This window comes from Salvia splendens, chromosome 3, assembly GCF_004379255.2.
Source record: "Salvia splendens isolate huo1 chromosome 3, SspV2, whole genome shotgun sequence".
In the NCBI taxonomy this organism is placed as follows: domain Eukaryota; kingdom Viridiplantae; phylum Streptophyta; class Magnoliopsida; order Lamiales; family Lamiaceae; genus Salvia; species Salvia splendens.
This window is the reverse complement of record NC_056034.1, coordinates 2,469,048-2,493,518: the sequence shown is the minus strand read 5'-3', so window position 1 is coordinate 2,493,518 and position 24,471 is coordinate 2,469,048. Positions and strand designations below refer to the sequence as shown.

At 36.1% G+C, this 24,471-nt stretch overlaps 4 protein-coding genes and 1 long non-coding RNA gene across 6 annotated transcripts; 2 read left to right on the top strand and 3 right to left on the bottom strand.

The window, feature by feature from the left end:
• The first annotated feature begins 4,472 nt into the window (after window positions 1–4,472).
• Window positions 4,473–8,685, top strand: LOC121794322 (bZIP transcription factor TGA10-like). Its single transcript, XM_042192438.1, has 11 exons — window positions 4,473–4,987; window positions 5,086–5,180; window positions 5,641–5,723; window positions 5,826–5,939; window positions 6,062–6,130; window positions 6,238–6,297; window positions 6,385–6,462; window positions 6,560–6,632; window positions 6,716–6,987; window positions 7,419–7,658; window positions 8,364–8,685. Exons 1-11 carry the CDS (start codon window positions 4,848–4,850, stop codon window positions 8,511–8,513), a joined length of 1,374 nt encoding a protein of 457 aa, XP_042048372.1. The 5' UTR covers window positions 4,473–4,847; the 3' UTR covers window positions 8,514–8,685.
• A 1,357-nt stretch (window positions 8,686–10,042) lies between these two features.
• LOC121794076 (cytochrome P450 93A3-like) lies at window positions 10,043–11,817 on the bottom strand. The gene is made up of 2 exons (XM_042192076.1): window positions 10,915–11,817; window positions 10,043–10,834 (listed from the first exon to the last, which is right to left on the bottom strand). Exons 1-2 carry the CDS (start codon window positions 11,815–11,817, stop codon window positions 10,217–10,219), a joined length of 1,521 nt encoding a protein of 506 aa, XP_042048010.1. The 3' UTR covers window positions 10,043–10,216.
• An 891-nt stretch (window positions 11,818–12,708) lies between these two features.
• Window positions 12,709–15,310, bottom strand: LOC121793948 (protein POLYCHOME-like). The gene is made up of 3 exons (XM_042191969.1): window positions 15,145–15,310; window positions 14,300–14,696; window positions 12,709–13,466 (listed from the first exon to the last, which is right to left on the bottom strand). The coding sequence occupies exons 2-3, from the start codon at window positions 14,693–14,695 to the stop codon at window positions 13,116–13,118; spliced, it is 747 nt and encodes a 248-aa protein (XP_042047903.1). The 5' UTR covers window position 14,696; window positions 15,145–15,310; the 3' UTR covers window positions 12,709–13,115.
• A 93-nt stretch (window positions 15,311–15,403) lies between these two features.
• LOC121795531 lies at window positions 15,404–15,822 on the bottom strand. Its single transcript, XM_042194073.1, has one exon. The coding sequence runs from the start codon at window positions 15,820–15,822 to the stop codon at window positions 15,436–15,438; it is 387 nt and encodes a 128-aa protein (XP_042050007.1). The 3' UTR covers window positions 15,404–15,435.
• Window positions 15,823–17,251: 1,429 nt separating this feature from the next.
• On the top strand, window positions 17,252–19,364 carry LOC121793740. Of its 2 annotated transcripts, none has more exons than XR_006049156.1 (3): window positions 17,252–17,400; window positions 17,999–18,050; window positions 19,182–19,364. It is a non-coding gene; the product is annotated as an uncharacterized LOC121793740 (long non-coding RNA). The 2 variants fall into 2 exon arrangements; XR_006049157.1 differs by having other exon boundaries at window positions 19,156–19,364.
• The last annotated feature ends 5,107 nt before the right edge of the window (window positions 19,365–24,471 follow it).

Sequence of the window (24,471 nt, the reverse complement as noted above, 5' to 3'; positions counted from 1 at the left end):
CGAGTAATGAAAGTTCATACCTTCATATTGCTCAATCAAAATCACTAAAAATTGGCTCCATCGAGATCACTAAAATTTACTCATTTACTTACAAAAATGCTCCTCGAATTATTTAAACGACGTACAAAACAATAGCCATTATACATAAATAAGACTCATACTACTATTACGCAGTTTATGTTAATTAACTTGTTCGATTTTAATAATTAGATTCAAGTTAAGGAGAAACAATCAAAGTCTAAAATGAATTAATTATTTGCTAACCGAACCGCGTCAATGGTTGACATAAAAACAATTATAGATTGCCAAAGCTAAATGTTAATCGGTGGTTGCACAAATAAGGTTTTAAAAAGTAATTAAAAATAGGCGCACACACAAAAAAAAACATTTAATTTACGAGAGTGTGGTTCATTGTATCTGAATATGTTGCATCTTTTTTTCAAAGTCTATGTTTTCCAAATTTTTTATTTTCAAGTAGCGTAGGATATTTTAGAATATAATTAACAGTACTGTTTATTTCCTCAAAGTTTCCTTTAAAAAATAAAGCACTTAAAACATTAAATTTTTTCACTGCAGAATTCCAATACTAACTTTACTATATATATTTCACAGCATAAAGCCATAAATAATTATGGGACAAAAATTATACTTTTACCGCAACTGTTAATTTCCAGTACTATTTCTTTTATTGTGTATTCAAATGAAAATTAATGTTGCGCGTGCTTAGTTTATTGCTGAAAATTGAAATTTTTGAATACATATACTCGACCAATACGATTAATACATCATTCAATGTGTTTGACTAATATAAATAGAAGAAAAAAAAAAAGAAAATCCCTTTGACTGCGAAATGGAAGGTTTCTTTAAACATAAACAAGATTTGGTGACCTAAATATATCATAGAGATCATTTAGGCTTAAAAAACCAATTTACTTTTTCAGTTAGTTAAATTTGAGTACAGGGCCTTTTCATCATAGTGGTAAAAATAAATTCATCGTGACTTCATGGAGTAATATTATTTGTAAATAAAATTTGAATTTAATTTGTAAAAAATGAAAAAATTGCCTACTCCATTTAACCAAAAAGTGCACATAGAATAACAAGTTGGGAGTATTTAAATCTTTACTTCATCATTTTGCTATCGTTAATTGTTAAATATGTATGAGCCCTCAATTGTCCCTTTCTATTAAAGCATATTAAAAGCATCGACTGGCCATCTAAGAGTTGGTGAAAATATTTTAGACGCTTGAATTGCCTTTCGATCGAGTAACACCTAAATTTCAAATTAAATAATCACTCACTTAAAAATTCAAATATAGGTACATTTACCTACTCCAAAATAATCCCGGCCTCATTTTATTTATTTAACAAAAGTCTATGTGGAGAGAGATAGATGTTTTGTTTTATTATCTTTGTATTTTTTTATCACCATTATTTTTTATTTAAACGCTAGCACTTATAATTTTGGGTGCACTATTTTCTTTCCTCCAATGATCAATAAATTAAGTCGGTCCTAGGTGTATGAATTTTATTTTGTGACATTACACCCCAACATCGAAAGCTTAATTATTATCAAATTCAGATAAATAATAAAATACTATGACAATCAAATAACAAGAAAAACTTTTGATCAAATTAAATGGGGCAACAAAATCAAACTCAAGCCATTTTCAATGTTAGCCTCTCCAATTGAATTATTTTTGAACTATAAATTTTCAATTATAATCATATTTTTTTCATTCTATTCGAATTAACCCCGATAATTTCAAGTTTAATTGATACCCCATATCTATACTGTAGTAAACTTTTGGCATTTTGGTATATATCATTCATGTATGGGTTTTTCTTCTACATAAAGTCTAAATCTAAAAGGTGGGGATACCAGACGTATGTTACTCCCTCCATCCCATAAAATTTGTCACATTTTGACTCGGCATGAGATTTAAGAAATGTAACTGAAAGTTGTTTAGAAAAATTAGTAAAACGTGATATGAAATATTAGTTTTATAGTAATAAAATATAAGTGCGAACGGTTAGTGGAATATTAGTTACGTACTGAAAAATGGTAAAATTGAAAAATGACAAACTTTACTAACGGAGTATTTGATTTATATGTTTTTCGTTGCATAGTTATACAATAAATCAAGATCCGTGATTTCCATGTTATAATTAGTAAACTATAGTATCTAGCTATAATCATGACGGCACACATAGACATAGGTATATCCAATGGTCGGACCAATGATGTCAAAATATAATAGATTGAGACTCTAAACAATCACATGCCTATTTAATTTGGAGTTGGAGTCTAATCTAAATATACATATTTGCATAAAAATGGACTACGTGTAGACTTTCAAAAAGAGTATGTATTTGTAATTGGATTGCGATTTGATATGTTCTTGCGATTTGATATGTTCTTGCAATTTCAGATCTTCAATCTTGTCAAGACTTGATGCAACGATCTATCGATCTTATTCTAATTTGATCCTAATTTCCCTTTTCAGTTAAAAAATTAATTTCTATAAAAATTACTTTTCTTTTGCCGAAAATGAGCACACTATCCAATCTCCACCGTATAACATTTTGGATGACTTGTGCTTTCACTACAGTTTAACTTCTTCTTTGCAGCCATTATTTATCTCATGATATAAAAAAATCAGATATTATAGTATATAGGGTGAATATATATATTAATACGTCGCAGCTATAATGTCTATATATTAGTATATTAAAAGTCAACTTTATATTCTTTTTTCTAAATATTACTATATCACTGCAAAACTCTAGAAATATATAATGAAATAAAAGAGCGAATTTTAGGATTATGAAAAGTAAATTCTAAATAGGATAATGCACCCAGTTCCTGAAAATTAAAAGGGATCAATTGAGTGAGACGTCCATTTCTCTTATTATTATACCACCATACATGTAAAATATCTAAATTTTCTGTCTAATTTGTTAAATTTAAAAATTTGTCACCTTCAAAATTTTAATCCATAACAGAAAATTTATTAATTTTATACGTTTAATGCAGTAATAAAAAAGACGACTCATGGACCCACGATAAGAAATGAGCTCATATAAAGGTGTTTTGATAAATCGGCAGAGAGTGCTGGTAGATTCGAACCTATAAAAATATGTTTAGAAGTCGTATGTCTACTCTATTTGAGAACAAGTGGAGTAAGTTATGCATGTGTGAGTTGACCTAGTGGTAGAGTGATTAATGTCTGAAGTTTAAAGAGCGCGTGTTTGAGTCCACTGTGACGTGGTCTTTAATATCTAGAAGAGTAAATTATATACCCAACACAACAAGGAGTGCTTATACAAAATTTTGCAAGAATGAGGCAAGTGGGAGAAAACGAAGATTAAATCATAATCATAAATGGTGAAATTAGCCATTACTTCCAACAAGGGGAGTGCACGCGTTTTAATATTAGTTGAGTGAAGAAAAGTTTGTATGCTCATATGAAGATAAAGAAGTTTAAAAAGTTTTCTTTATTTTAGATGCTAAATTGGCTAGACGATCGTACTAATACCATTCCTAATTTAACAAATCAGCGCACTATGTTTCAAATAATTGTTCTTCTACCTAAATATGTTCAACTTACCTTAATCTAAACCACAAACATTGAGTTCGTTCAATAATATTTTCATTGAGGAAAATTAGGTTGCTTACTCATTATTTGTCAATACGAGATATGAACCCTTGGTTTCCTTCTTTTTTTGAATAGATACTGAAGTTTTTTTAGAGGGTAATCATTATTGAAGTTGATGCTAGGCCACTATATATAAACATTCTTTTCATCATACAATTTTTTTTAATCAAATAACTAATGCAAATTAATAAGTACTACTATAAGAGTTAGTTTATAATGCATAAATTTTAAGCCATTTTGCCGTTTTTAAAATATACTCCACTTGTGTGTGCAATATTGGAAAACTAATACCCCAAAACTTTTATGGTTGTTAAAAAATTGTCATTATATGCCTCATTAATTCACGTGGACATAAAATTCACATAAATAATGCGCCACGTCAACTTTCTAGTGAGCTCATTTTGCATCAAAATTATAAAGGCGATGAACATATATCAGTGTTTTAATTTGAAATATAGTGTATATAGTGTTAAAAACATAAAATTGTTTTTGCTGTAGTAATATATTCGAGCACAAATTGAAGGTGACATAGAGTCACAATTTATATATTTGAAGAATGTGAGTTTTGTTCCAATTATACCCTGAATGCCCCACTTTTGTATATGAGCACTACCTACGTATGAGTTTTAGATATGTTAGTGAAAGAAAGTTGGCGCAGCGCAGAGATGTCCCATTCGCTGTTGGCAGTTGTACGTTTGAAAAGCTGCATGAAAATGCCAACAGTGAGCCGGGGGGTATATTGGTCAATTCAGAGGAGCTCTCCTGCTCGGACAAGGCACTCTCATATGCCTGTTTTTCAATGGCTTAGAGAGAGAAAAGGCATTAGATTTCATAAGACCGCTTTATCTTCAACACCCACCAAAACAAAACAAGACTAAAATAAATACTACTATAAATATTTTCATTTTTTGCTAAAAGTCATCTTGAATTTCAGAGAAAGATGGCTACCTTAATATAGTCTTTGTCTTTTGCATTCAATTCTTTCAGTTCTATCTCCTCCACCATCGCCGACTCAAACCCTCTCTCCCTCTCTCTCAACTCTCTAGTTTAGTAGTGTATTGGTTATGGCGATCTGCGATTTTTATAAAAAGTGAAGAAGAAGAAGAAGAAGAAGAAAAGTATGCCGGCCGCAGTTTGCAACCGAGAAAGGAACCTCTCTTTCTCTCCCTGACTTCACTACTCTCTCTCATGGATTCAAATAAAAGCAGCAGCTCTAACAAAAAAATGGAGCTCCATCATCAGAATCAACTCCTCCATCAAAATAATCAGATATCATTTGGGATGATGCACCCATCTTCCTCTTCCGCCATTCCAGGAAGTTTCAATATGTTAGTAATACTATTTCTCTCTCTCTCTCTAGTTGAATACTTATTACTAATTAATTTATGTTTGTTGCTGTAATAATTGATGTGGAATGATTACACAGAAGCAATGATTCAAGCACCTACGACTTGGGCGAGTTAGATCAAGCTCTTTTCTTATACCTCGACGGCCAAGATCATTCAACTCACGACCTCAAACGTAATTAATTACATTCTCGATTCCAATTTTATGCTTTTCTTTAAATCCTAATTTGCCATCGTCATCGGGAATAGTTGTTCTGGTTCATGAAGAAAGTATGCTAATTGTCCTTTCTTTTGACCAGAATTGATTTTTAATATGAATAAAATACTAAAGATTAGAAGAAAATGATGTTGTTCTGAATTCCATCATCTGGTCTGAAAACCATGGCATGTAATGTAACAAACTCGTCTGATACATGAATTTCTGCAGCCTGATTGTACTACAAATGACAGTACCAAACACAGATTGGGTGCTTTTGTTTCATCTTTTTTTCTCCCTGCTCTTTCTCTATCTTGTTTCCTTTTTTCACTTCAATTGCATCACTTTTCCTTCCTCTTTTCTTCTCCATTATTATTGTCAGAATTTCTTTCTTTTCTTTCACCTAATTATATTTTCTTTTTGTTTTTCTTGTTTGCAGAAAATTATGGGATGAGGCCACCAACTCTCAACATTTTCCCTTCACAGCCAATGCATGTAGAGCCATCAGCTACAACATCAAAGGTACTAAAACAGTTAAATATTTCTTCATTAATTCCCTTTTTTCTCTCTCTAATTAACAATGATTAACAGCTAATGGGTTGGTTAAATATTTGTGTTTGGTAGCCAAATAGTACTGGATTAGTTTCTCCATCAACGAGCGGCTCCAAGAGATCATCTGAGCCGTCCATGGAGTTATCCAACCCTAAAACTAATGCCGCTTCGGGCAAAGCAGTTAAGGTTAGGACATAAAATATTAGGTTTGTTAGGGATTTTATATAGCAAAGATTCTTGTAAACTGAGATTTAGTAGTTATAATAATACTATTAAAATGTTTGTTTTTCCGTTGTTGTTTGTGGCAGCGTGAGGGAAACCGCAAAGGCCCTACCTCAAGTTCGGAGCAAGAAGGACCAAAAACACCAGACCCCAAGGTTCTTTTTACTCCCCTCTCTCCATGTGTCCATACTATTAGATATGTGACACACACACACCAATGTGGGTATGTGTGTAGTTTTGAGTTTTATTTCTTCATATGCAGACGCTGAGGAGGCTTGCTCAGAATAGAGAAGCGGCTAGGAAAAGCAGGCTTAGGAAAAAGGCAAGTCTTAGACTGCTAGTTCAACAAGATTATTTTTATTTCTACATACTATATATGTATTGATTTTTGGGTTAATTACATTTGCAGGCTTATGTTCAGCAGCTAGAATCAAGTAGGGTGAGGCTTTCTCAATTAGAGCAAGAAATACAAAGAGCTAGAACACAAGTGCGTTACTATTCTTCATTGATTTTCAATTTGTTAAATCTAGGCTGATCAAATTTTGTTATCAAGTAGCTCTAATAGTTCGTTTCCCAATTGATAGGGGTTTCTTATAGGAAATGCTAGTTTGGGAGATCAAGGCGGCGTTCCTGCTCCTATGAGCAACATAAGTCATGGTACCAATTTACATAATTAGCTACTTTCTTTTAATATTGTTTACACAACCTCAATAAATTTATTTGACATGCCTCGTTTTCAGAGACGGCCATGTTTGACATGGAGTACGCCCGGTGGCTAGAGGAGCACCACCGCCTGACGGTGGAGCTCCGGAATGCAGTGCACGAGCACCTACCGGAGAACGAGCTCAGGCTCTTTGTGGACAACTGCTTGGCACACTATGATCAGGTTATCAACCTGAAGAGCATGATCGCCAAATCCGACGTCTTCCACCTCGTCTCCGGCATGTGGAAGACGCCAGCCGAGCGGTGCTTCATGTGGATGGGCGGCTTCCGGCCGTCCGAGGTCATTAAGGTTTGTACATCGATAAAATAAGGAACGAAAACCCTAATTAATAAGTGGACAGGGTTTTTTTGCAAATAATTATTGAATATTTCTTGTAAAGGCATGAAAGTGATGAGGCATTAATTAATTGTGGGACAAGAATTTAGAAGTATAAATGTGTGTGGCGTTACCAATTATAGCAGATTGGTAGGTTTTATTCACAAGTAGCCCATAAAGCCTATGTGTGTTGCTACTGATTTTGGTTTCATGTTTTATACTTGCACGCCTTTTTTCCCTTTCTTGCATCATATGCCTCTCCACACCCCCACCATTCATACATTTTTCTTTCTTGGAATCTTGTACTTTCGGATTCTAGTGGAATTTTTTTGTTACTATAAATTAATTTGGTAAAATAGATTGAAGAAAAGAGAAATTAGTTAGTAAATGAATAATATTTGCAGATAATAATGAGGCAAGTAGAGGCATTGAGTGAGCAGCAACTGATGACCATATGTGGGGTTCAACAATCAACACAAGAGGCAGAAGAAGGTCTGTCACAAGGGCTTGAATCTCTGACTGCTTCCCTTTCAGAAACCATTGCTTCAGACTCACTCACACTCCCTCCTAACATCAACACCTACATGCCTCAAATGGCCCTCGCCATCAACAAGCTCTCCACCCTTGAAGGCTTCATTCGACAGGTACTTTACTTACACATGCATTTTATGTTTTTTTTTACAAAAACATACTTACTATATTTGCCCATAAAGAAGAACTAAAAACCATTCACATATAATGGAAATGGTGCATGAAATTCAGTGGAAGCAAATTTCCAATATAACAGTTGTAAATAAGTGGTGGGACAAAAATATCCCTGTCACCTGGCCCATCATGTGCTTCTGATGTAATTTTCTAACCGTTTTGACCATGCCCAAATTTATATATATTCTCTCCTATTTTTTCCAATATTTAAGATCTTATTAGTATTATTATTTTAATAAAACAAATTAGCTATGTTGAAAGATGAGGATTTGACACGTAGGCACGCAAGTACCTTAAATTGCTCGAACAAAAAGACACTTATACCCCCATGACGACTCATTTTGGCGTGTGACATTCCATTCATTGTAATGTTTAATTTAGAAAATAGTATAAGAGGTATGGATGAAGAAGCTATTCGACACGTGTCCGCTATCTATGTCATTGAACAATCATTACTCCATATTGTATTCCTTAATATTTAGAGATATTATAAAATCATGTCAACATAGAAAAGTAAGCAGGTATGGTAGATTATTGATTAATGAAAACCCTATAAAGTCAAGATTCATGCATGATGAGTGGTAGGCTTGTTAAAAACTTTTATTCAACAGTTTGAACAACAAATAAAAATTGAGTGAGTGCAGGCAGATAATCTGAGGCACCAAACACTCCACCGGCTGCACCAAACCCTGACCACCCGCCAGGCCGCGCGGTGTTTTCTGGCCATCGCGGAGTACTTCCACCGCCTCCGCGCCCTCAGCTCGCTCTGGGTAGCGCGCCCCCGCCCGGAGTAAATCACTACCATAATTTAGACATCTATCTTTCTATGTACCATGGGATTTTCTTTTTCTTTTTTCTCTTTTAGGTTGATGATTAAGGAGGTATGTACGTAGGAACACAGAGAAATGTAAAAATTAATTAATTAATTAATGGTACAACTACAAGTACTGATCAATCAACAATTAATTTTCACTTTGTCGACATATATTTGCCTTAAATGTCAGGCAAGGCAATGTTTGTATCTTACATCAACGTAGTTTGTAATGAACTATGTTTGAGTAAAACAGTAAATCATAATTCACCACCATATTTAATTAGCTAATTAAATATGCAGCGGTACCTCATGTTGGAACAAAGACCAATATTCAATCTCGGTGTTGTAAGAAGTGGTTCTGAAATAAATATGATGTATGTACAACGAACACATAATTCAGAATTGAACATTGTTCAAGAATCCTATTTGAGAATTTTATAGAAAAAGGACGTCAAGATACAAATATTTTATTTGTTCAGTTTTTAGTATACGATTTTTATGGCAGTTTGCGCTTGATTATTAGTGAAAGGGAAAGTTGTTTAGTGTAGATAGTGAAACAATATACTAATAGTATTTATTAAATGGAAGAAATAGAGATATGTGGAAACGAAAGAAGAGAAATAAATAAATCATGCGTAGAATATTTATAATCTGTAGTTGGTAGTAGGTAGATTAAATTCAACAGATATTGTCCTCATTATAATTATTTGTATTTCCTTCTTTTCCAACCACCATCTTCCACACGACCTCCATTATTTGTCTTCTGTAAATAATATCATATGAGTAATATTGTCTTTGAACCATATCGAATACTACTCTACTACATAAGATCTAATCAATGTTTGATAGATGAACATGAAGCACGTATCACTATATCAAAATAGTATTTCATCCTATTTCAATGTGAATTTACACTAACAAAAAGTTAAGATTTTGTTCGATCGGAAATAATGGTATAAGTTTAATTCATTTACATCTTACACGAATTGTGGATGTGTGTACATAATATATTGCTAAAGAAAATACAATTATATATCCCAGTAGATTTTTCCACTATTTTTTTATTTGTTTCCCTTCACTAATTTATCAATATATGGGTTCTGATTTGAAGATGATGTGGCTGACTATGAGGAAGAGGGGATTGATTGTCTGATCCTACAAGTTAAGCCCATAGTGAATTACTCCTAGAAGCAAAAATAAAATTCCTTGTTTAGGACTTTTGTCCAGCTTAATTAGTACAGTAGTTCATCCTTATTATATTTAGTAGCTATCTTATTTTTTTCTTTCAACGGCAAGCTAATTGGGCTGTTAAATGTTATTGTTTGTTGGCACTATGACTATTGTAAGAATGAAGGCAATCCACCTTATCAGGTACTTTGTGCATATGAAATGCTCCAAGTTTCATGAATACTGTGCCAGTGCTCTATGTTAATTAAGATCTGCTACTAATTAATCTCTATCTAGTTCAATGAATTGGATTGTTCACTTCTATTTAGTTAAGAGGTCGGATTCCTTGATGAAGTTAATGAATTCAGTCATTGATACAGCATGTTATTACAGACAAAGATCCATCAGACTAATCTGTATACAAGTTTTGTTCTTTAATGCTCCTTGTGATAATTACTTAATATATTTCTTTTGCAAAATAACATGGAGAACAATACATCAGATTCTGTTTTCATCTTACATGGATGGAATAGAACTGAGTCTGGATACTGGGATGCATTTCAGTGGATGAGCCCTCGGAAGAGTGATCCCGGCCCCCTCTTCCATATCGACGCTGCTCTTCCCTCCCTCGACTTTAAACTCGAAGCACTGGATCAGTGCGGCTAAGGTTGTCTGAACAACCTGCAATGCCAAAGTAGTCCCCGGGCAACCTCGTCTCCCTGTCCCAAATGGCAAGAAATGATAATGCTGCCCCCTCACATCCAAGTCCTTAGAAAGGAACCTCTCTGGCTTGAACTCAAGTGCATCTTCCCAGTGGTTAGGATCCCTGTTGATCGCCCAAATATTGACAAACAGCCGCGTCCTAGCTGGAATGTCGTACCCTGCAACGGTGCAGTCCTCACTGGACTCCCTAACACTCATAGGCCCTGTGGGGTGAAGCCTAAGTGTTTCCTTCACAGTGGCTTGTAGGTATGGGAGGCTCGGTATATCTGATTCTTGGACTAGTCTTTCTTTCCCTACAAAAGAGTCGATTTCTTGCACTGCTTTTTGCAGGATGTTTGGATGATTGATCAGCTCTGCTAATGCCCATTCTACAGTGATGGCTGATGTATCAGTTCCAGCTGCAAATAAGTCCTGCAATTAACTAAAAGTTTTACATCATTTTGCAACAGAATTTGATGGAAAATGAAGATGAAATCAAAATAGAAACTTACTAATATGAAAGCCTTGATGTTCTCTCTAGTTAATTTTACTTCTGAACTTCCTTCTTCTGCTATATCAAGTAAAATGTGGAGCAGATCTTTCACAATTTCACTTTCTTCAACATTTTCTTTTGATTTCCTTCTAGCAGTTTGATGTTCTTCAATGATCCTCTCCATCATCTCGTCGAACCTGTCACGAACCTCCTTCAACCGCTTCCCAAATCCCTGCAGATCCAAATTCCTGCAGAACCAAATGTAGTCAGATAAGTTGAATTTCCCAGTGAGCTCTGCAGTTTCTTGAACCAGTTTTCTCACTGCTCCAGCCTCGTCTTCGTCTTCAGAGCACCTCTCACTCATTATCATTCTTGAAATCACATTGTTTGACATCATAATAAGCTCCTTCCCAATGTCAACTGATTTCCCATCTTTCCTTGCCAAGGACCGAATGAGCTGCTTTATCTCGTGGCGCCTGACCGGCTGCAGCAGGTCTAGCGTCTGTCCACCGAGAAGCTGTGACATGCACACCATCTTCATGAACTTCCAGTAAGTTCCATAAGGCGCAAAGGAGAAGTCTTGGGAGCCATATGTCAGGTAGTCGGTTGCAGCTGTTTGAGGCCGGTCTAGGAAAGAACTTTCGTGTGTTTTGAGCAGCTCCTTGCAGACCTCGGGCGATGAAGCAACTATGCAAGGAACTGAGCCAAGAGATAAATGAATCAATGGGCCATGGTGCTTTGAGAGCTTGGCTAATGCTTGGTGAGGTATTGGAGCTAGGAGATGGAGATGGCCGATGATTGGCAGGGCTAGAGGGCTCGGAGGGAGTTTCTTGGAAGATCGGTTTCTGAAGAATGAATGTGTTAGAATGGCGGAGACGAACCATATGAGGAAGAAAATGATATATTCTTGAAATTCAGCCATTATAGAAGCTCTATCTCTAAATGATGATGATAAAATGAATGTAGGATTCTTATATAGTTCTCTTACTAGGAGTTCTTGACTTGGTAAACTTTTCTATTGCTTCAAGATTATATGTTTGACTTCTACTACAACTTCTGTTACATAATCAATTTTTAAGTATTTGTAATGTACTCACTTATGCCGGCCGGCAACATTCCTTTCTTAGCATGTTGCTCTCTTTGTATGGTTCTGATTCTTCTCTATGACTTGTGCATTTGTTTGTTTATCTTGGCATGAAGCAGATTTATTAAAAGGAAAAACAGTGACAAATATAAAAAGAACTACGTCCCTAGATTGTCTTTGTAATTGAAGCTAAATTTCAAAATTAAATGCCTGTTATTCTTCTAGTATCCGTCAAGATTTTGACACTGTTTTTGCAGACGTCTGTGACCAAGTCTTTGCTGCTAGTTTGTCTGTTTCTGCTTGTTTGATTCTATACTTCTGGGATTTATATGATCATGTTGTACTATAAATATTTTAGAGACAAACAATTTTATGTATAGATACAGACTGACACTACTAATAGTGGAGTAGAATTTATTTTTTAAGTGGACTCTTGATAAACAGCCTATATAAATATACAATGATGCTTTACATTCTTTTTAGAGCTACACACTAATCTAGTTGATGGGAAGCATCTTAAATATTGATGTTATATTTGAAGAAATGAACAGTACATGGAATAAACCTGCTGCTTTTAGTTTTGGCTGATAAAGAACTTGGCAGACATTAGAAATATGTAACTCTGGCATCATACATGCCTATGAAAAATTATTAATATTCCAGCTTCAAGTAACATAAGCTGAATGATAAGGAACCAACTCTTGTAAGTTGTAACACAACATACATCAAGTAGTAAGACATTTCATTGGAAAGACTTGAAAATGAAGTCAACAGTTATCAGCAGAAAATGAGAATTTTACATATTTTTTACTGCAGCTATTGAATAGCGGGAGTAAAAAAAACTGATAACTCCTACATGCTTCAACAAGCTCTCTTGTTCTTGCCTAACTGATCTCTGCTAATCTATATGGCCTCTAATAGCATATGAACATTTAGGGAGAACTGAGGATGTTCTCTAAAGTGGATAGTTTGATCATTAAGGGATGATCTTGAAACTAAGAATCCAATCATCAAGAGATGATAAACAGTACTTAACCAGTCAGATGTTCTTTGTCCTCTGACAACCCCCCCCCCAAATCCTTAAATCTCAACCTTGGTTGAGGAAGATGATGCAACAAGTGAAAAACAGTCAAACCTTAGCGCATTGACATCAATGTCCTCACTCTTTTCTGCCTTTCAGCTTTCTTAGCAGATGGAGTTCTCTTTAGCTTATGAAGCTCCTCCATCACCTCTCTTTCAACTGCCTCAATGTTGTTCAAGAGCTTCTTTTGAGGTGTTAAGCAAGTTGAACCTCCTTCACTCTGATTGGTGATATTGAGCAATATCTTTGGCACTTTGCCAACAGTTGGTGGGCAGCGCCTAATTCCAGCAATGGGAAGTGGGGAAGTAGATACAGATGGATCATGAACTATCTGGTCCTGGAGTTCAGGACTCTCAGTTTCTAGGCCTTCACCTTCTTCCTGATGTGCCCTTCTTCTTTCAATTGCCTGGTCACAGAATCATCTCAGGATTAGTGTACTAAACTAGATATGTTGGAAGAGATCTGTGTCCAAAACTTGCTTATTCAAACTTTGTGCATATTAGTCTGCACTGGAAACCTGTACAAAATTCAGCATTAACATGTTCATGCTCAAGAATCATGAAACTTTTGTAAGACTGGATTTGCATGAAAACCAAAGCCAAATAAATCATATGCATGACTGCATCTCCAGAATCCATGTAAAGAAGTAACCAATATAAGAAAAAAAATCTTAGTGAATTGTTTGCTGAATTATTACTATCTGAATTCAATAAGTTGACTGTTGACTCATGGGATTCTGAACTTCTATTTTCAGGTAAGCGTGAGTTAATAATGAACCATCATTTAAGACAAAAGTAGCCCAATTCTTTAACTTAAATAAATGAATTAGTAATTAGAGGCAATATGATAACACTATTCACTAATTTGTTACCATAATTGTTACTATAGATTACTCTCTGATAATTAAATGTCAGTTAGTGTACACACAAAACTCACCCCCAGTATTTAATTGTTTTTGAATCACTAATTTCAAATCTGCAAAAGGCTGAACATATCCAAGAGATGGGAGCACCCAAACCAGCATATCATGATACCAAAGACCGAAAATAACCATAATTAATGAACAATTTATAAGTAGACAGATGCAAAATGTTCCAATTAGAAATCACTAATCCTGCATGTAAAAGATTCAACAACTTATGAAAGGCTACTCATATTTTCTAACACAAAGCACGACCAATCGAGAATCATGCAGAGTCAAGAAACAATCAATAAATTTCTTAATTTTTTCAACATTACCTTCATGACAGCAGTGATGTCCCTGAGAGGTTTCCTCGGATACCAAGCAGGCAAAAGAATGCTTCCTCGCCCTCGGAGACCACGGCCACTTCCAACCACAGGGGACATGTTTTCTCGCCCTATGACCAGTGGCGATGATCTACCAAAGTTTGGGGAACGCACAAATCTTGGACTTCCGAGGTCACCCCTTCGACGTGTAACCGCCATTGATGCCGGTGTACCCACCATTGAAGCACCTCTCCACCGGAAGGGATTTCTTGTTGCTTGATCCTCAGCCTCATCCACTAGGATGGAAACATCCGAATTTCTGTTCCCACCGCTAATGATCCGCCTCCGATTGCTGTACGAGGCCATAACGTCGTCCTCCCTTGGTAATCTGTCTCTCGTCTCCGGCATTCTATCAAATTCACCAATAACACAATACATTGCTCTAATCAGATACGAACAGAAGTAGTATGTGTTTGAAAATGTGAAGTCCAAACAAGTTTAGTCCATACATAAAATCATCAAAGACAACTAAGAACTCCTTATTGATGACAAGAAATAGTAATACGATTTCTTTAGAAATTTCATACGCAGATTTAATCGATAGTTTTTCAACATAATACCGCACTACGAGATTGTTGATGAAATATTAATAACCGAAACATCTATAACCCTAAACTCAACAAAAATGAAGAAACAAAATCTGGAAATACAAACACTCCGGAAAATTGAATACCAGCATAAATGCCGAAATGAAAGACTCCGAAGCATCATCCAACATAAAATCCAATCAGTTTTTGACATGCCGACGAACTAATCGATAGAAAACCCCAAAATAAATAAAAATCTTTCTTAGGCACCTTAATGTTGTATGGAAAATCTCGAGAGGACTTCAATCGTGGAATCAAAGTAGATTTAGACAACAATGGCGTTGGGCATTCAGCTGCGCGTCTGCGAAGTGAGACAAATAGACGAAGACGAGATTTGGAATTTGGATATGCGAAACCGAGAAGGTGAACTGGCGAATTTTTCAAATGAAATTTGGGCGCCCTTTATACTTGGCACAACTCAAATGTATTCACTGTAAATATTTCGATTTTCAAATTTCACTGTTGATGAAATTACTGCTCTACCCCGTATCACTTTTTTTCCTATTTTTGGGTTAAAATGTTGACGAATTTTCTTCTAATTTCCTGATTCAAGGCCACACCTCTGTATCCCATTTGAGCTCCACGTTGCCTCGGATACTGCGGCGGAAGTTGCGAATTCGCAAATCTATTATTATTATTATTATTATTATTAGCACAGCCATGTCCATCATCAACGTCGCCGTTTTCAGCCTCAGCCTCATTCATTTCATCCCCCAATTTCCCAGTCTTCTCTGTGAAACTCTCGAGCAGAGAAGTGGGAGCAGACCTAAATCTCAGCAGCCCATAACTGTTGTTGTTGCAGTAGTCGGATTCCATTTGGTGCTGCTCTTCTTTATGCTTGAAATTGGGTGGAAATATAGAAGATAATGCATGGGAATCACCATACATTCCTCTCCTCTTTTTTTGTCGAATCTATTCTTCCACAAAATTCCCCAAGTCTCTGTCAAACCAACCGTTGGAACCGCTTCTTCTTCAAGCTGTTGGGAGCCTCAAATCTTGTCGTTGAAGCAACAAAGATCTGTTTTTTAAGCCCAAGGAATGGTGAAGTTGGATGATTTTGGAGATGGTGGAGAAATGTGTCTTCTCTCACTATGTAGGAGTGGTGTAAAAATTAAAGAAGGTGGAGTAGATGAGGTCTGTCTTGGGCATAGACTTTTTTTGGGGTGAGAGAAGAAATTAAGAAAAAGGGAGTAGTTGCAGCCTTTTACTTAACACTTTCTTCTTTGAAAAAGAACCTTTTAGTTCAAACTAAAACAAATCAAGTAACATTTCCATTTTAGGGGGTGATTTTGTTCCTCGGAAATATGCAAAATTAGGATGTTTTGGAAGTTTGTACAGTTTCTATTTTTTATTTTTATATTAATTTATATGAGTAGCAAGTGAATGGCATCATCCTATTTTATTTACTTGGAAAATAAGTGTAGTTTTAAATTGAGAATAAGAAAGATACATTGTAAATTTGTATTGTTGGTCTGGATGTATCTGATCGAATATTGCAATTAGAATTAATTATTTATACTATATGCTACGATAATATCAAAATGAATTTTTAAAAAAGGAAATACTTTATTTTTGAATTATTTGTTGTATAAGCGTGATGTAAAAATGCAAAATCTTATCTTAAAAATCTAAATTCTATTTTGGGAATCTGATGCAGCTCGTGAGGGGACTAATAATTGTGTTGATGAAAATCACATTGGAATATTTCACTAAAAAAAGCGTTAATTGCTTTTTTTCTAGCATACCATGGTGCTCGCAATTATGCTAGCAGAAACCGAGCAAAAATGTAAACAACGACTCATTTCTGCAGGGGGAATAAAAGGGGGCTTTGCAAGCACAGATTTAAGGCTCGCAAGTTTTCGAGCAAACGGTGCTAGCAAACTGTGCAAAATATACATGTGCTAGCAATTTAGCAAGCAGGAATAGGTGCTAGCAAATTAGCGAGCATAAATAGGTGCAAGCAAAACTTTAATTCTTATCCAGATCTACTTTGTTCTTTCTCATTACCTTTCCTCATATTTGTTATCACCATATGATTCCATCCCTTCTGCCATTAGACATAATTTATTAATATTAATAAATATTAATCAAATTATGAAATGTAAAATATAAACTTAATTGTATTGGGAGAAGCAATTATGAAGTCCAATTGTATTGAGAAGAATTAGACATAATTAGACAATTTCGTAAAATATGAATTAATAGTTATTACTATCATTTTTGAAATATTTTATTTTAAAAATGATAACTATAGGTGTGATTAATATTTATTAATAAGTGTGATAACTATAGGAGTACTATTAATCAAATTATGAAAGGTCTTCACAGAGCACCGCCTCCTCTCCCAATCTCACCTCCTCCCCCAATTCTCGTCTGCAATAGGTGTGATTCATCTCTGCTCGAGGACGCTTCATTTCCCGCTCAAGACAAATTTTCCAGCGGTTTTTCCTCTTAATTGAGATCGAGGTGAATATCTTCGTTCCTTTGTTCAATTACTCTTTCGATTATGCTAATTGGTTAGAGATTTAGAGCTGTAGTGTTCTCCCCTCAATTTTAGCAATGGCTTTTGAGTTTTTGATTTTGATTAGGAAATGAATATTTTTAGGAATGAAATCAGATTCAGGTGATTACTTGTATAGAATGTTGATTATAGCGTTGATTGAAGTAGTAATAAGAGAAAATGAGAGTTTTGCAGATTCGATTTTGCCCTAATTCGATTAAAAATTATGAACAGATGTAGAGCACATTCGTGCCATCTTCCATGTGTTTGTTAAAATGTTCAAACAGATCTATGATTAGGATTCAATAATGGCCACACTTAATTAGCAGTGTTTGATTACCAGAATGTTATCTATAGAGCTTAATCAAACAATTTCTGGACAAATGCACTTATCTATAGATCATCATTATTTTAGCATTGGAGTATAATTGAAAAGAAATACCCATTTCTATGGTACAATAGAAACATTGTAATGATTAACCCCATCTTCCTCTTCTTTGTCTTTTGCTATTTTATCTGGTGAATTTGCATCTTGTGCTGATATGGGCAAAGGTCTTGGAACAGATTTCACAGTATCCAGATACCGTGGCTGCTAAACTGAAGGGAACTGCTGGAGGTATAATATTTCTTTCAAATTGATGAATCAATTTGCCTGATTTTGTATTTATTCTAGGCAAATAGTGTTAGTGATTATCTTCTGATAGGATTTGAAAGGTGGTTGTGAGTTTGGTTGCTTTGAATTTTGCATAGTAAAATGGAGAAGTGACATGGGAAGAGGCACAAAAGTGATAGAGTGGTTTCTAAATTCTGATGGGTTGCGTATATGCTATCTAGTTACTGATATCTAGTAGAGTGGATTCATTCTTGTTGTTTAATTTCAGGTTATTCAATGTACTTTGATCCTCTAGTACAGTTTTTTAGATTAAGTTCTGTCCTTAGTCTTCCAGAATATTGGAATTTCGAAAGGCCTCTTGAAAACAAACCTCTCTTGAATGACCTCTCCGAGCATTAAGCTAATTAGTACTTGAGAGGATTAAATTCCTGCATGGATTGTATACAAGAACTTTTAAGCAAAGATGAGATTCATGACTAAATCATGTTCTAGAGTGAAATGTACAGTGTCTAACTAATCATGTTAATTGAAATGAAGGTTGAACTAAATGAAGGTTGAACTAAATGAGATTACCATGCTAAGTTACTAACAAACATATATTCCTCTAGAGTGAAACGTACAGTGTGATGCTCTAGCTTGATGTTTCGCACCCATCTTCTTAGTTTTCTAGCTATGATCTTGATGAGTCACTTAATCAAACTGATTATGGTTCTTATGTCATATATATTGCTGTTTCCTTTTTTTATTTGCTCCTCACAAAATGGATACGATCTTGTGATAATAAAAAAAGATAATTCTACGTTGGCTGCTCCCCTTTCTTGTTCTGTTGCCCTACTTTATATGCTTTATTTTCAAAAGTAGACAGTAACATCCTTTCAGAATAAGATATGAAATGTTTCTCTGTTTATATGGTACATCTGGCACCAATTATGCGCATTATCTATGTGTATGTGTTAGTAAATTCAAATGGGGCGACCTCAGAATTTGATAACATGGTTTTTCTGTCAGTACCTAATTAATTAACCTCATTTAGTGGCTGTGTGAAATGAAGGTTGAACTAAACTGCCTGGCAAATATTATATATCTACATCTTCTTCATATATTGTAGTCATATAAATGCGGCGTTGCGTGCAGAGCTGGAGAGGCTAAATGCAGCATCACACTAGCGTGGAGTTACGCTCGGAATTTGCGAAAGAAAATGAGAGTGTATTAGAACAATTGTTTACCCTTAGTGAAAAGTGAAAAGGTTAATAGAATGAGTAAAAACTCAGTGTATAACAATCTTATTAATTTTATGTAAGTTTTGAATTTTGATAACTTTTCATTTTCGTTTCATTATTATTTTTATTTAATAAATTATCTAGATAAAAATTTTAAAAATATAATATTAGAATTTGCAAACAAAAAATATATTCTGAATAGTAATTGCTAGCACCATTGTGCTCGCAAAAAGAGCTGAAATTAAATAGTCTAAAATTTGCGAGTACAAGGGAGGTGCTAGAAAACTTACTAGCATAATGTAGGTGCTAGCAATTTTGCGAGCACATATATAGCTTGGTCAACATTGCCCATTTGCGAGCAATAAAGTGGTCGGAAAAGAACTTCTGCTAGCAAAACTGCTATTAAATTTGCTACAAGCGCTATAGCTAGCAGAATTAGTGCTCGAAATCTGCTAGCAAAACTGATTGTTGCGAGCATTTTAATACAGTTTTGCTAGCAACATGCAAACGGCCACTTTTTTTTCTTAGTGTATGTATCCTATGCCAAAAGTTTCCATACAAAATAGTGATTTTATCAATCGTATCGAAAATTTTGCGAAATGGGTATTTGAGTAATGGACATTACTACAAATAAGATAGAGATTCGTTTTTTCACGAGCATCGAAGGAATCTAAATGAACGAATATTAGTATTTAAATGGTATAAGTGCTATAGAAGATAAGAGGCACAACGAATATCTCGTAAAAAGTTAATTAAAACTCGTATTTATAGTTAATAATAATTTAGATAAGTTTATTCATTCCATTTCAAATATGAAAGTGTGGGCCGAATTTAAAACCTTGATATATAATTTTAAATCGAAAAATAAATGAGGAAGAATTTTGTGTGTAGTGATAATGCATCGGTAGCCCCCCACCAAGAGGTGAGATCGCTAGTAAAGTATTACCCACCCCAAGGACTATAATAATAGCATATAGTATAATAATTGTAATTTGAACTTCTAACTTAATTTGAATGATAATTCCAAGGACTACATACCATTCCAATAATTCACATACTCCTACGCAAAAGGGGAAAAGGTAGAGGAAAAGTTAAAATCCGTTAAATATAAATTTGAAGAACAATTGTTTTATGTCATGAAATAATTTAAAAAACATGGTAAAAAAATAAGTACTCCATTATTTGTATAAATTAAACCACTACAAAAATCGTGTACATATATCTATTTATACGCACGTTGAAAAGAGTAGTAGGAGAAAATATTTTAAATCTGCAATTCTTGGGAGCGTATAGAACAAAGATGGGAAGAAGATGAATCGGAATATATATGTAATTGAACAATCAGTGAGATTTAAAACTGATAAGCATAGAATTTGAATAATATTAGCCAAAGGAATAACATTAAGAATATTCTTCGATTAGTTTTCGAACACATTTTTAATATCATAACTGTGTAGTAATTTATAAGAACGCTGCTTCATTATCCAAATCGTATTAGTATTGGTTAAAATAATATTTCTTCACAGCTTTATAACACAATTACACAAATGTATACTCGATAAGGATTATAAAAAAAATTCGCTGAACTTCGCTTCAAACATTTATGAGTATTTGAAGATATATACTCTCAGTTCTCACAAAATATCGACGGGATTTGCAAGAAATTTAGTGCTCCTGAGACCTAGTGAGCACTAGGTAGACACGTTGTGCTCGCTAAGATGTTAATTTATCAGAATAAAGAGAGTAAATGTTAGACCATTTCAAGGAATTACTTCCTCTGTTCATAAAAAATAGTTCATTTATAGAGGACATGATTTTTTAATAAGAAATTGGTAAAGTAATAGAGAAGAAGAGAAAAAGTGAGTAAAGTATTAGAGAAACGTATAAAAAAAGTCAAGATATGAGATAGAGGAGAAAAAGTACAAAAAAAATGAGATGAAAACTTTATATTTTTAAAGATGAAACTATTGTTATTGAGCATCCTAAGATCACAAAACTATTTTTCGTGTATAGAGAGAGTATATATACAGTATAATGATGAAAAAATATTAAATGTTTGGCCATTCCATTAGAATGGTCCGTACGGCCTACCCGTGAAAAAGATTAAATAAACAAATTGTGTGCCCCGATATGTACAAGAATTGAGGGAGAAAAGGATTTAATAATAAGTGTGAAATGTACAAGAGCATCCACAATGGTGGCGAGCGGACCGGCTAGCCGATTCCCGGCACTGGCCGGTCGTCTCGCCGAACAATTGCAGCAGGCGAGCGCCAAATCGGCGAGAAAAACGGCTAGCGCACACTGATTCCCGGGCGCTGGCCGATGAGCTCGCCGATCGGCTGGACGCCATTGCAAGCTCCTGATCGGCCAGCCGATTTTTTTTATTTAATTTTTAAAACACTATATATACACGATTTGCACGTCATTTTCATTCGCACCACTTGTTTAAATGAGTTTTCTCTCTATCTTAATTTATGTACAAGAGCATCAATGCAAAATGGAGCACAATAACGAGTCTACTCCAGTGACGAGCGGGTCTCAAACTCCCACGGTACCCGTGGGAAGTGGATGGGGTCCGATGGTCGGGTACTACAACATGTACCCTTGGCAGCAGATGATGCCTGGGATGGCATCCGGGGGTAGTATGCCGGGATGGCAGGGATACAGGGGGGACCGGCGATGCCGGGCAGGCAGGGGATACCCGAGATGCAGATGATGCAGGGGTGGCAGCCGGGGATGCAGGGGACGCCGGGGGGGGGGGACAACGTCTATCGCCCCAATTTTGATTTTTTGACTGCTTCTTCGCACACATCGACCCCATCGGAGACGCAGTTCACTGGGTGTGATACTTTCTCCTTAGAGGAGTTGGGGATAGATCTAGGAGATGCGGACACTCCCGTTCAAACGGGGGGAGTAGGGCGGGGTCGGGGCGCGCCAAAGAAGAAGAAGGGCAAGAGGGTGGTCGGCGAGTCGTCGCAGCCGGCTGATGTCGAGAGTCCGGCACGGAGGAGGTGGACGGATACGCAGAACGTCGCACTGTCCAAGGCGTGAGTGAGTGTTTGCGATGATCCCCTCGCCTCGAACAATCAGAGGATCGTCAACTTGTGGGCTAAAATAGCAGCAGCCTACAAGGCATTTTGCCCGGAGGGGAGGCCACGTAGTGGGGAGGAGTGCCGGAAGGGGTGGGACCGAATCAGGGCTGCAGTCTCTCGATTTTCGGGCTTGTACACCAACGCCCTCCGCATGCAGACCAGTGGCCAAACTGACGAGGACTGCAGGAGGATAGCGGAGAAAGTCTTCCCCGTGCCCGGGCTTTATAAGGAGTTCACCTACTGGAACTGCTATGAGGTGCTGATGGACTCCGAGAAGTTTCGGGCAGGTGTCGATGTTGGCTGGCCGAAAAATCAGTGACTGAACTATACCGGTGATTACTGCGGCGGCAGCAACGGCGGTTCCCACGACCTCCCCGAGGATGTTCAGGAGTTCCCGTCCCCTCCCGCGTTTACTCGCCGCACTCGCCCGGTTGGTCAAAGGCGGGCGCAACGGGCTCACTAGGGGTCCCAGGAGGTCCAGTCGGCATCCCCCTGCTGGCAGGTCGATAGCCGAGCTCGCCTTCTTCGCCCGTCAACAAACACGGGCTCAGATGTACAAGATCTTAGCTGACTGGAAGGCGACAACTGACCCCGAGGAGAAGAGTTTACTTCACTCAATGCTCGTGAGTATGCGGGGGCCGATTTGAATGCCGCCGCGGCACAGTTGGGGGGCTCAGATGCCGCAGATTTGGGGGTCCCGGATAGCGGCGACAACGGCGGCGGCGACGACGACGACGGCGAGGAGTGAGGCGGAGGTGGGGGCTCGTGTGTGGAGGAGGAGGTTTTTTTAAATTAATGTAATTTTTTTTAATTAATGTATTTTTTTACTTAATGTAATTTTTTAATTTTTAATATTATTATTGAATTTTTCCATATCTGTGTCGTAAATTTAATTCCGTATTTTGTGTGATTGTTAATTATTTATTTTTTTTATAATTTTGTTTATTGTGGCTAGGCTATGACTGACCTATTGCTTGTCCAGTTGCTTGTCCTGATGATGTGACAGGAGGAGTTTTTAGTGCTGCTGATGTGGCAGGTGGAGTTTGTGGCTATGCTATGGCTGGTCTATTTCTATTGGAGATGCTCATGCACATATTTAGGGTTTCCAATGCATAAAACTTTATACTCCCTCCATCACACTCCAACTTAGGGGTGGGGAATTATACCGAAATACCAGAATACTGGACTTATCGTACCGAAAATACCAATTTTTTGGTATACCGTAGTTTTCGGTACGGTAACGGTATTAGATTTTCTATACCGCGGTATACCGAATCTTCGGTATACCGGTATATACCGGCATATCGACGATTCAGTATATACCGGCGCTTCGATATACCGTTGATTATTATATATATAAAACCCTTATATTTATAGCAGGTTGGATCCTCCATTTTCAGTGTCATCTACAAGTAATGTTTTTTGTCAAATTCACCAACAAGGTTCCAAGAAATGTAGATAATGTTGCTCATGATTTTATAATTTGTTTTTGGTTTAGTTGTCAAAGTTTTATAAATTTGAATATTGGAATGACTGTATGGAGTATAATTGTTTTATACTTTTTGAAGTAGTTGAACAATATAATTGTTTTTTTTAATATTTTAGGTATAATATATTATTTTTCCGGTATAACGGTATGCCGTACCGAAGTTCGGTATACCGCAAAAGTACGGTATACCAAAATACGGTACGGTATATCAAAAACATGGTATGGTAACGGTATCAAAAACTATCATACCGAATTTCCGGTATACCGAAAAATTCGGTACGGTATCAGTATGGTGTTTTGTCATACCGTAACTTTTGGTACGGTATGCAGTATGACACTCAAAGTACGGTATACCGTACCGGACCACCCCTACTCCAAGTAGCATTACTAATTCGTCATGAGATTTTATATAATATTATTTTATTAGTAAAATGGAAAGAATAAAGTGAGGAGGAGGACAAAAGTAGAGAAATATGTTTATATATTAGAAATGTGTCATTTAGAATGAGCATTTCCAAAATAAAATGTGTTAGTAATTAAAATGGGACGGAAGAAGTACTGTTTAACTTAACTCTTTGCATTATGTACATTCTGGACTCAATAGAATTTTGTTTAAGCTAATT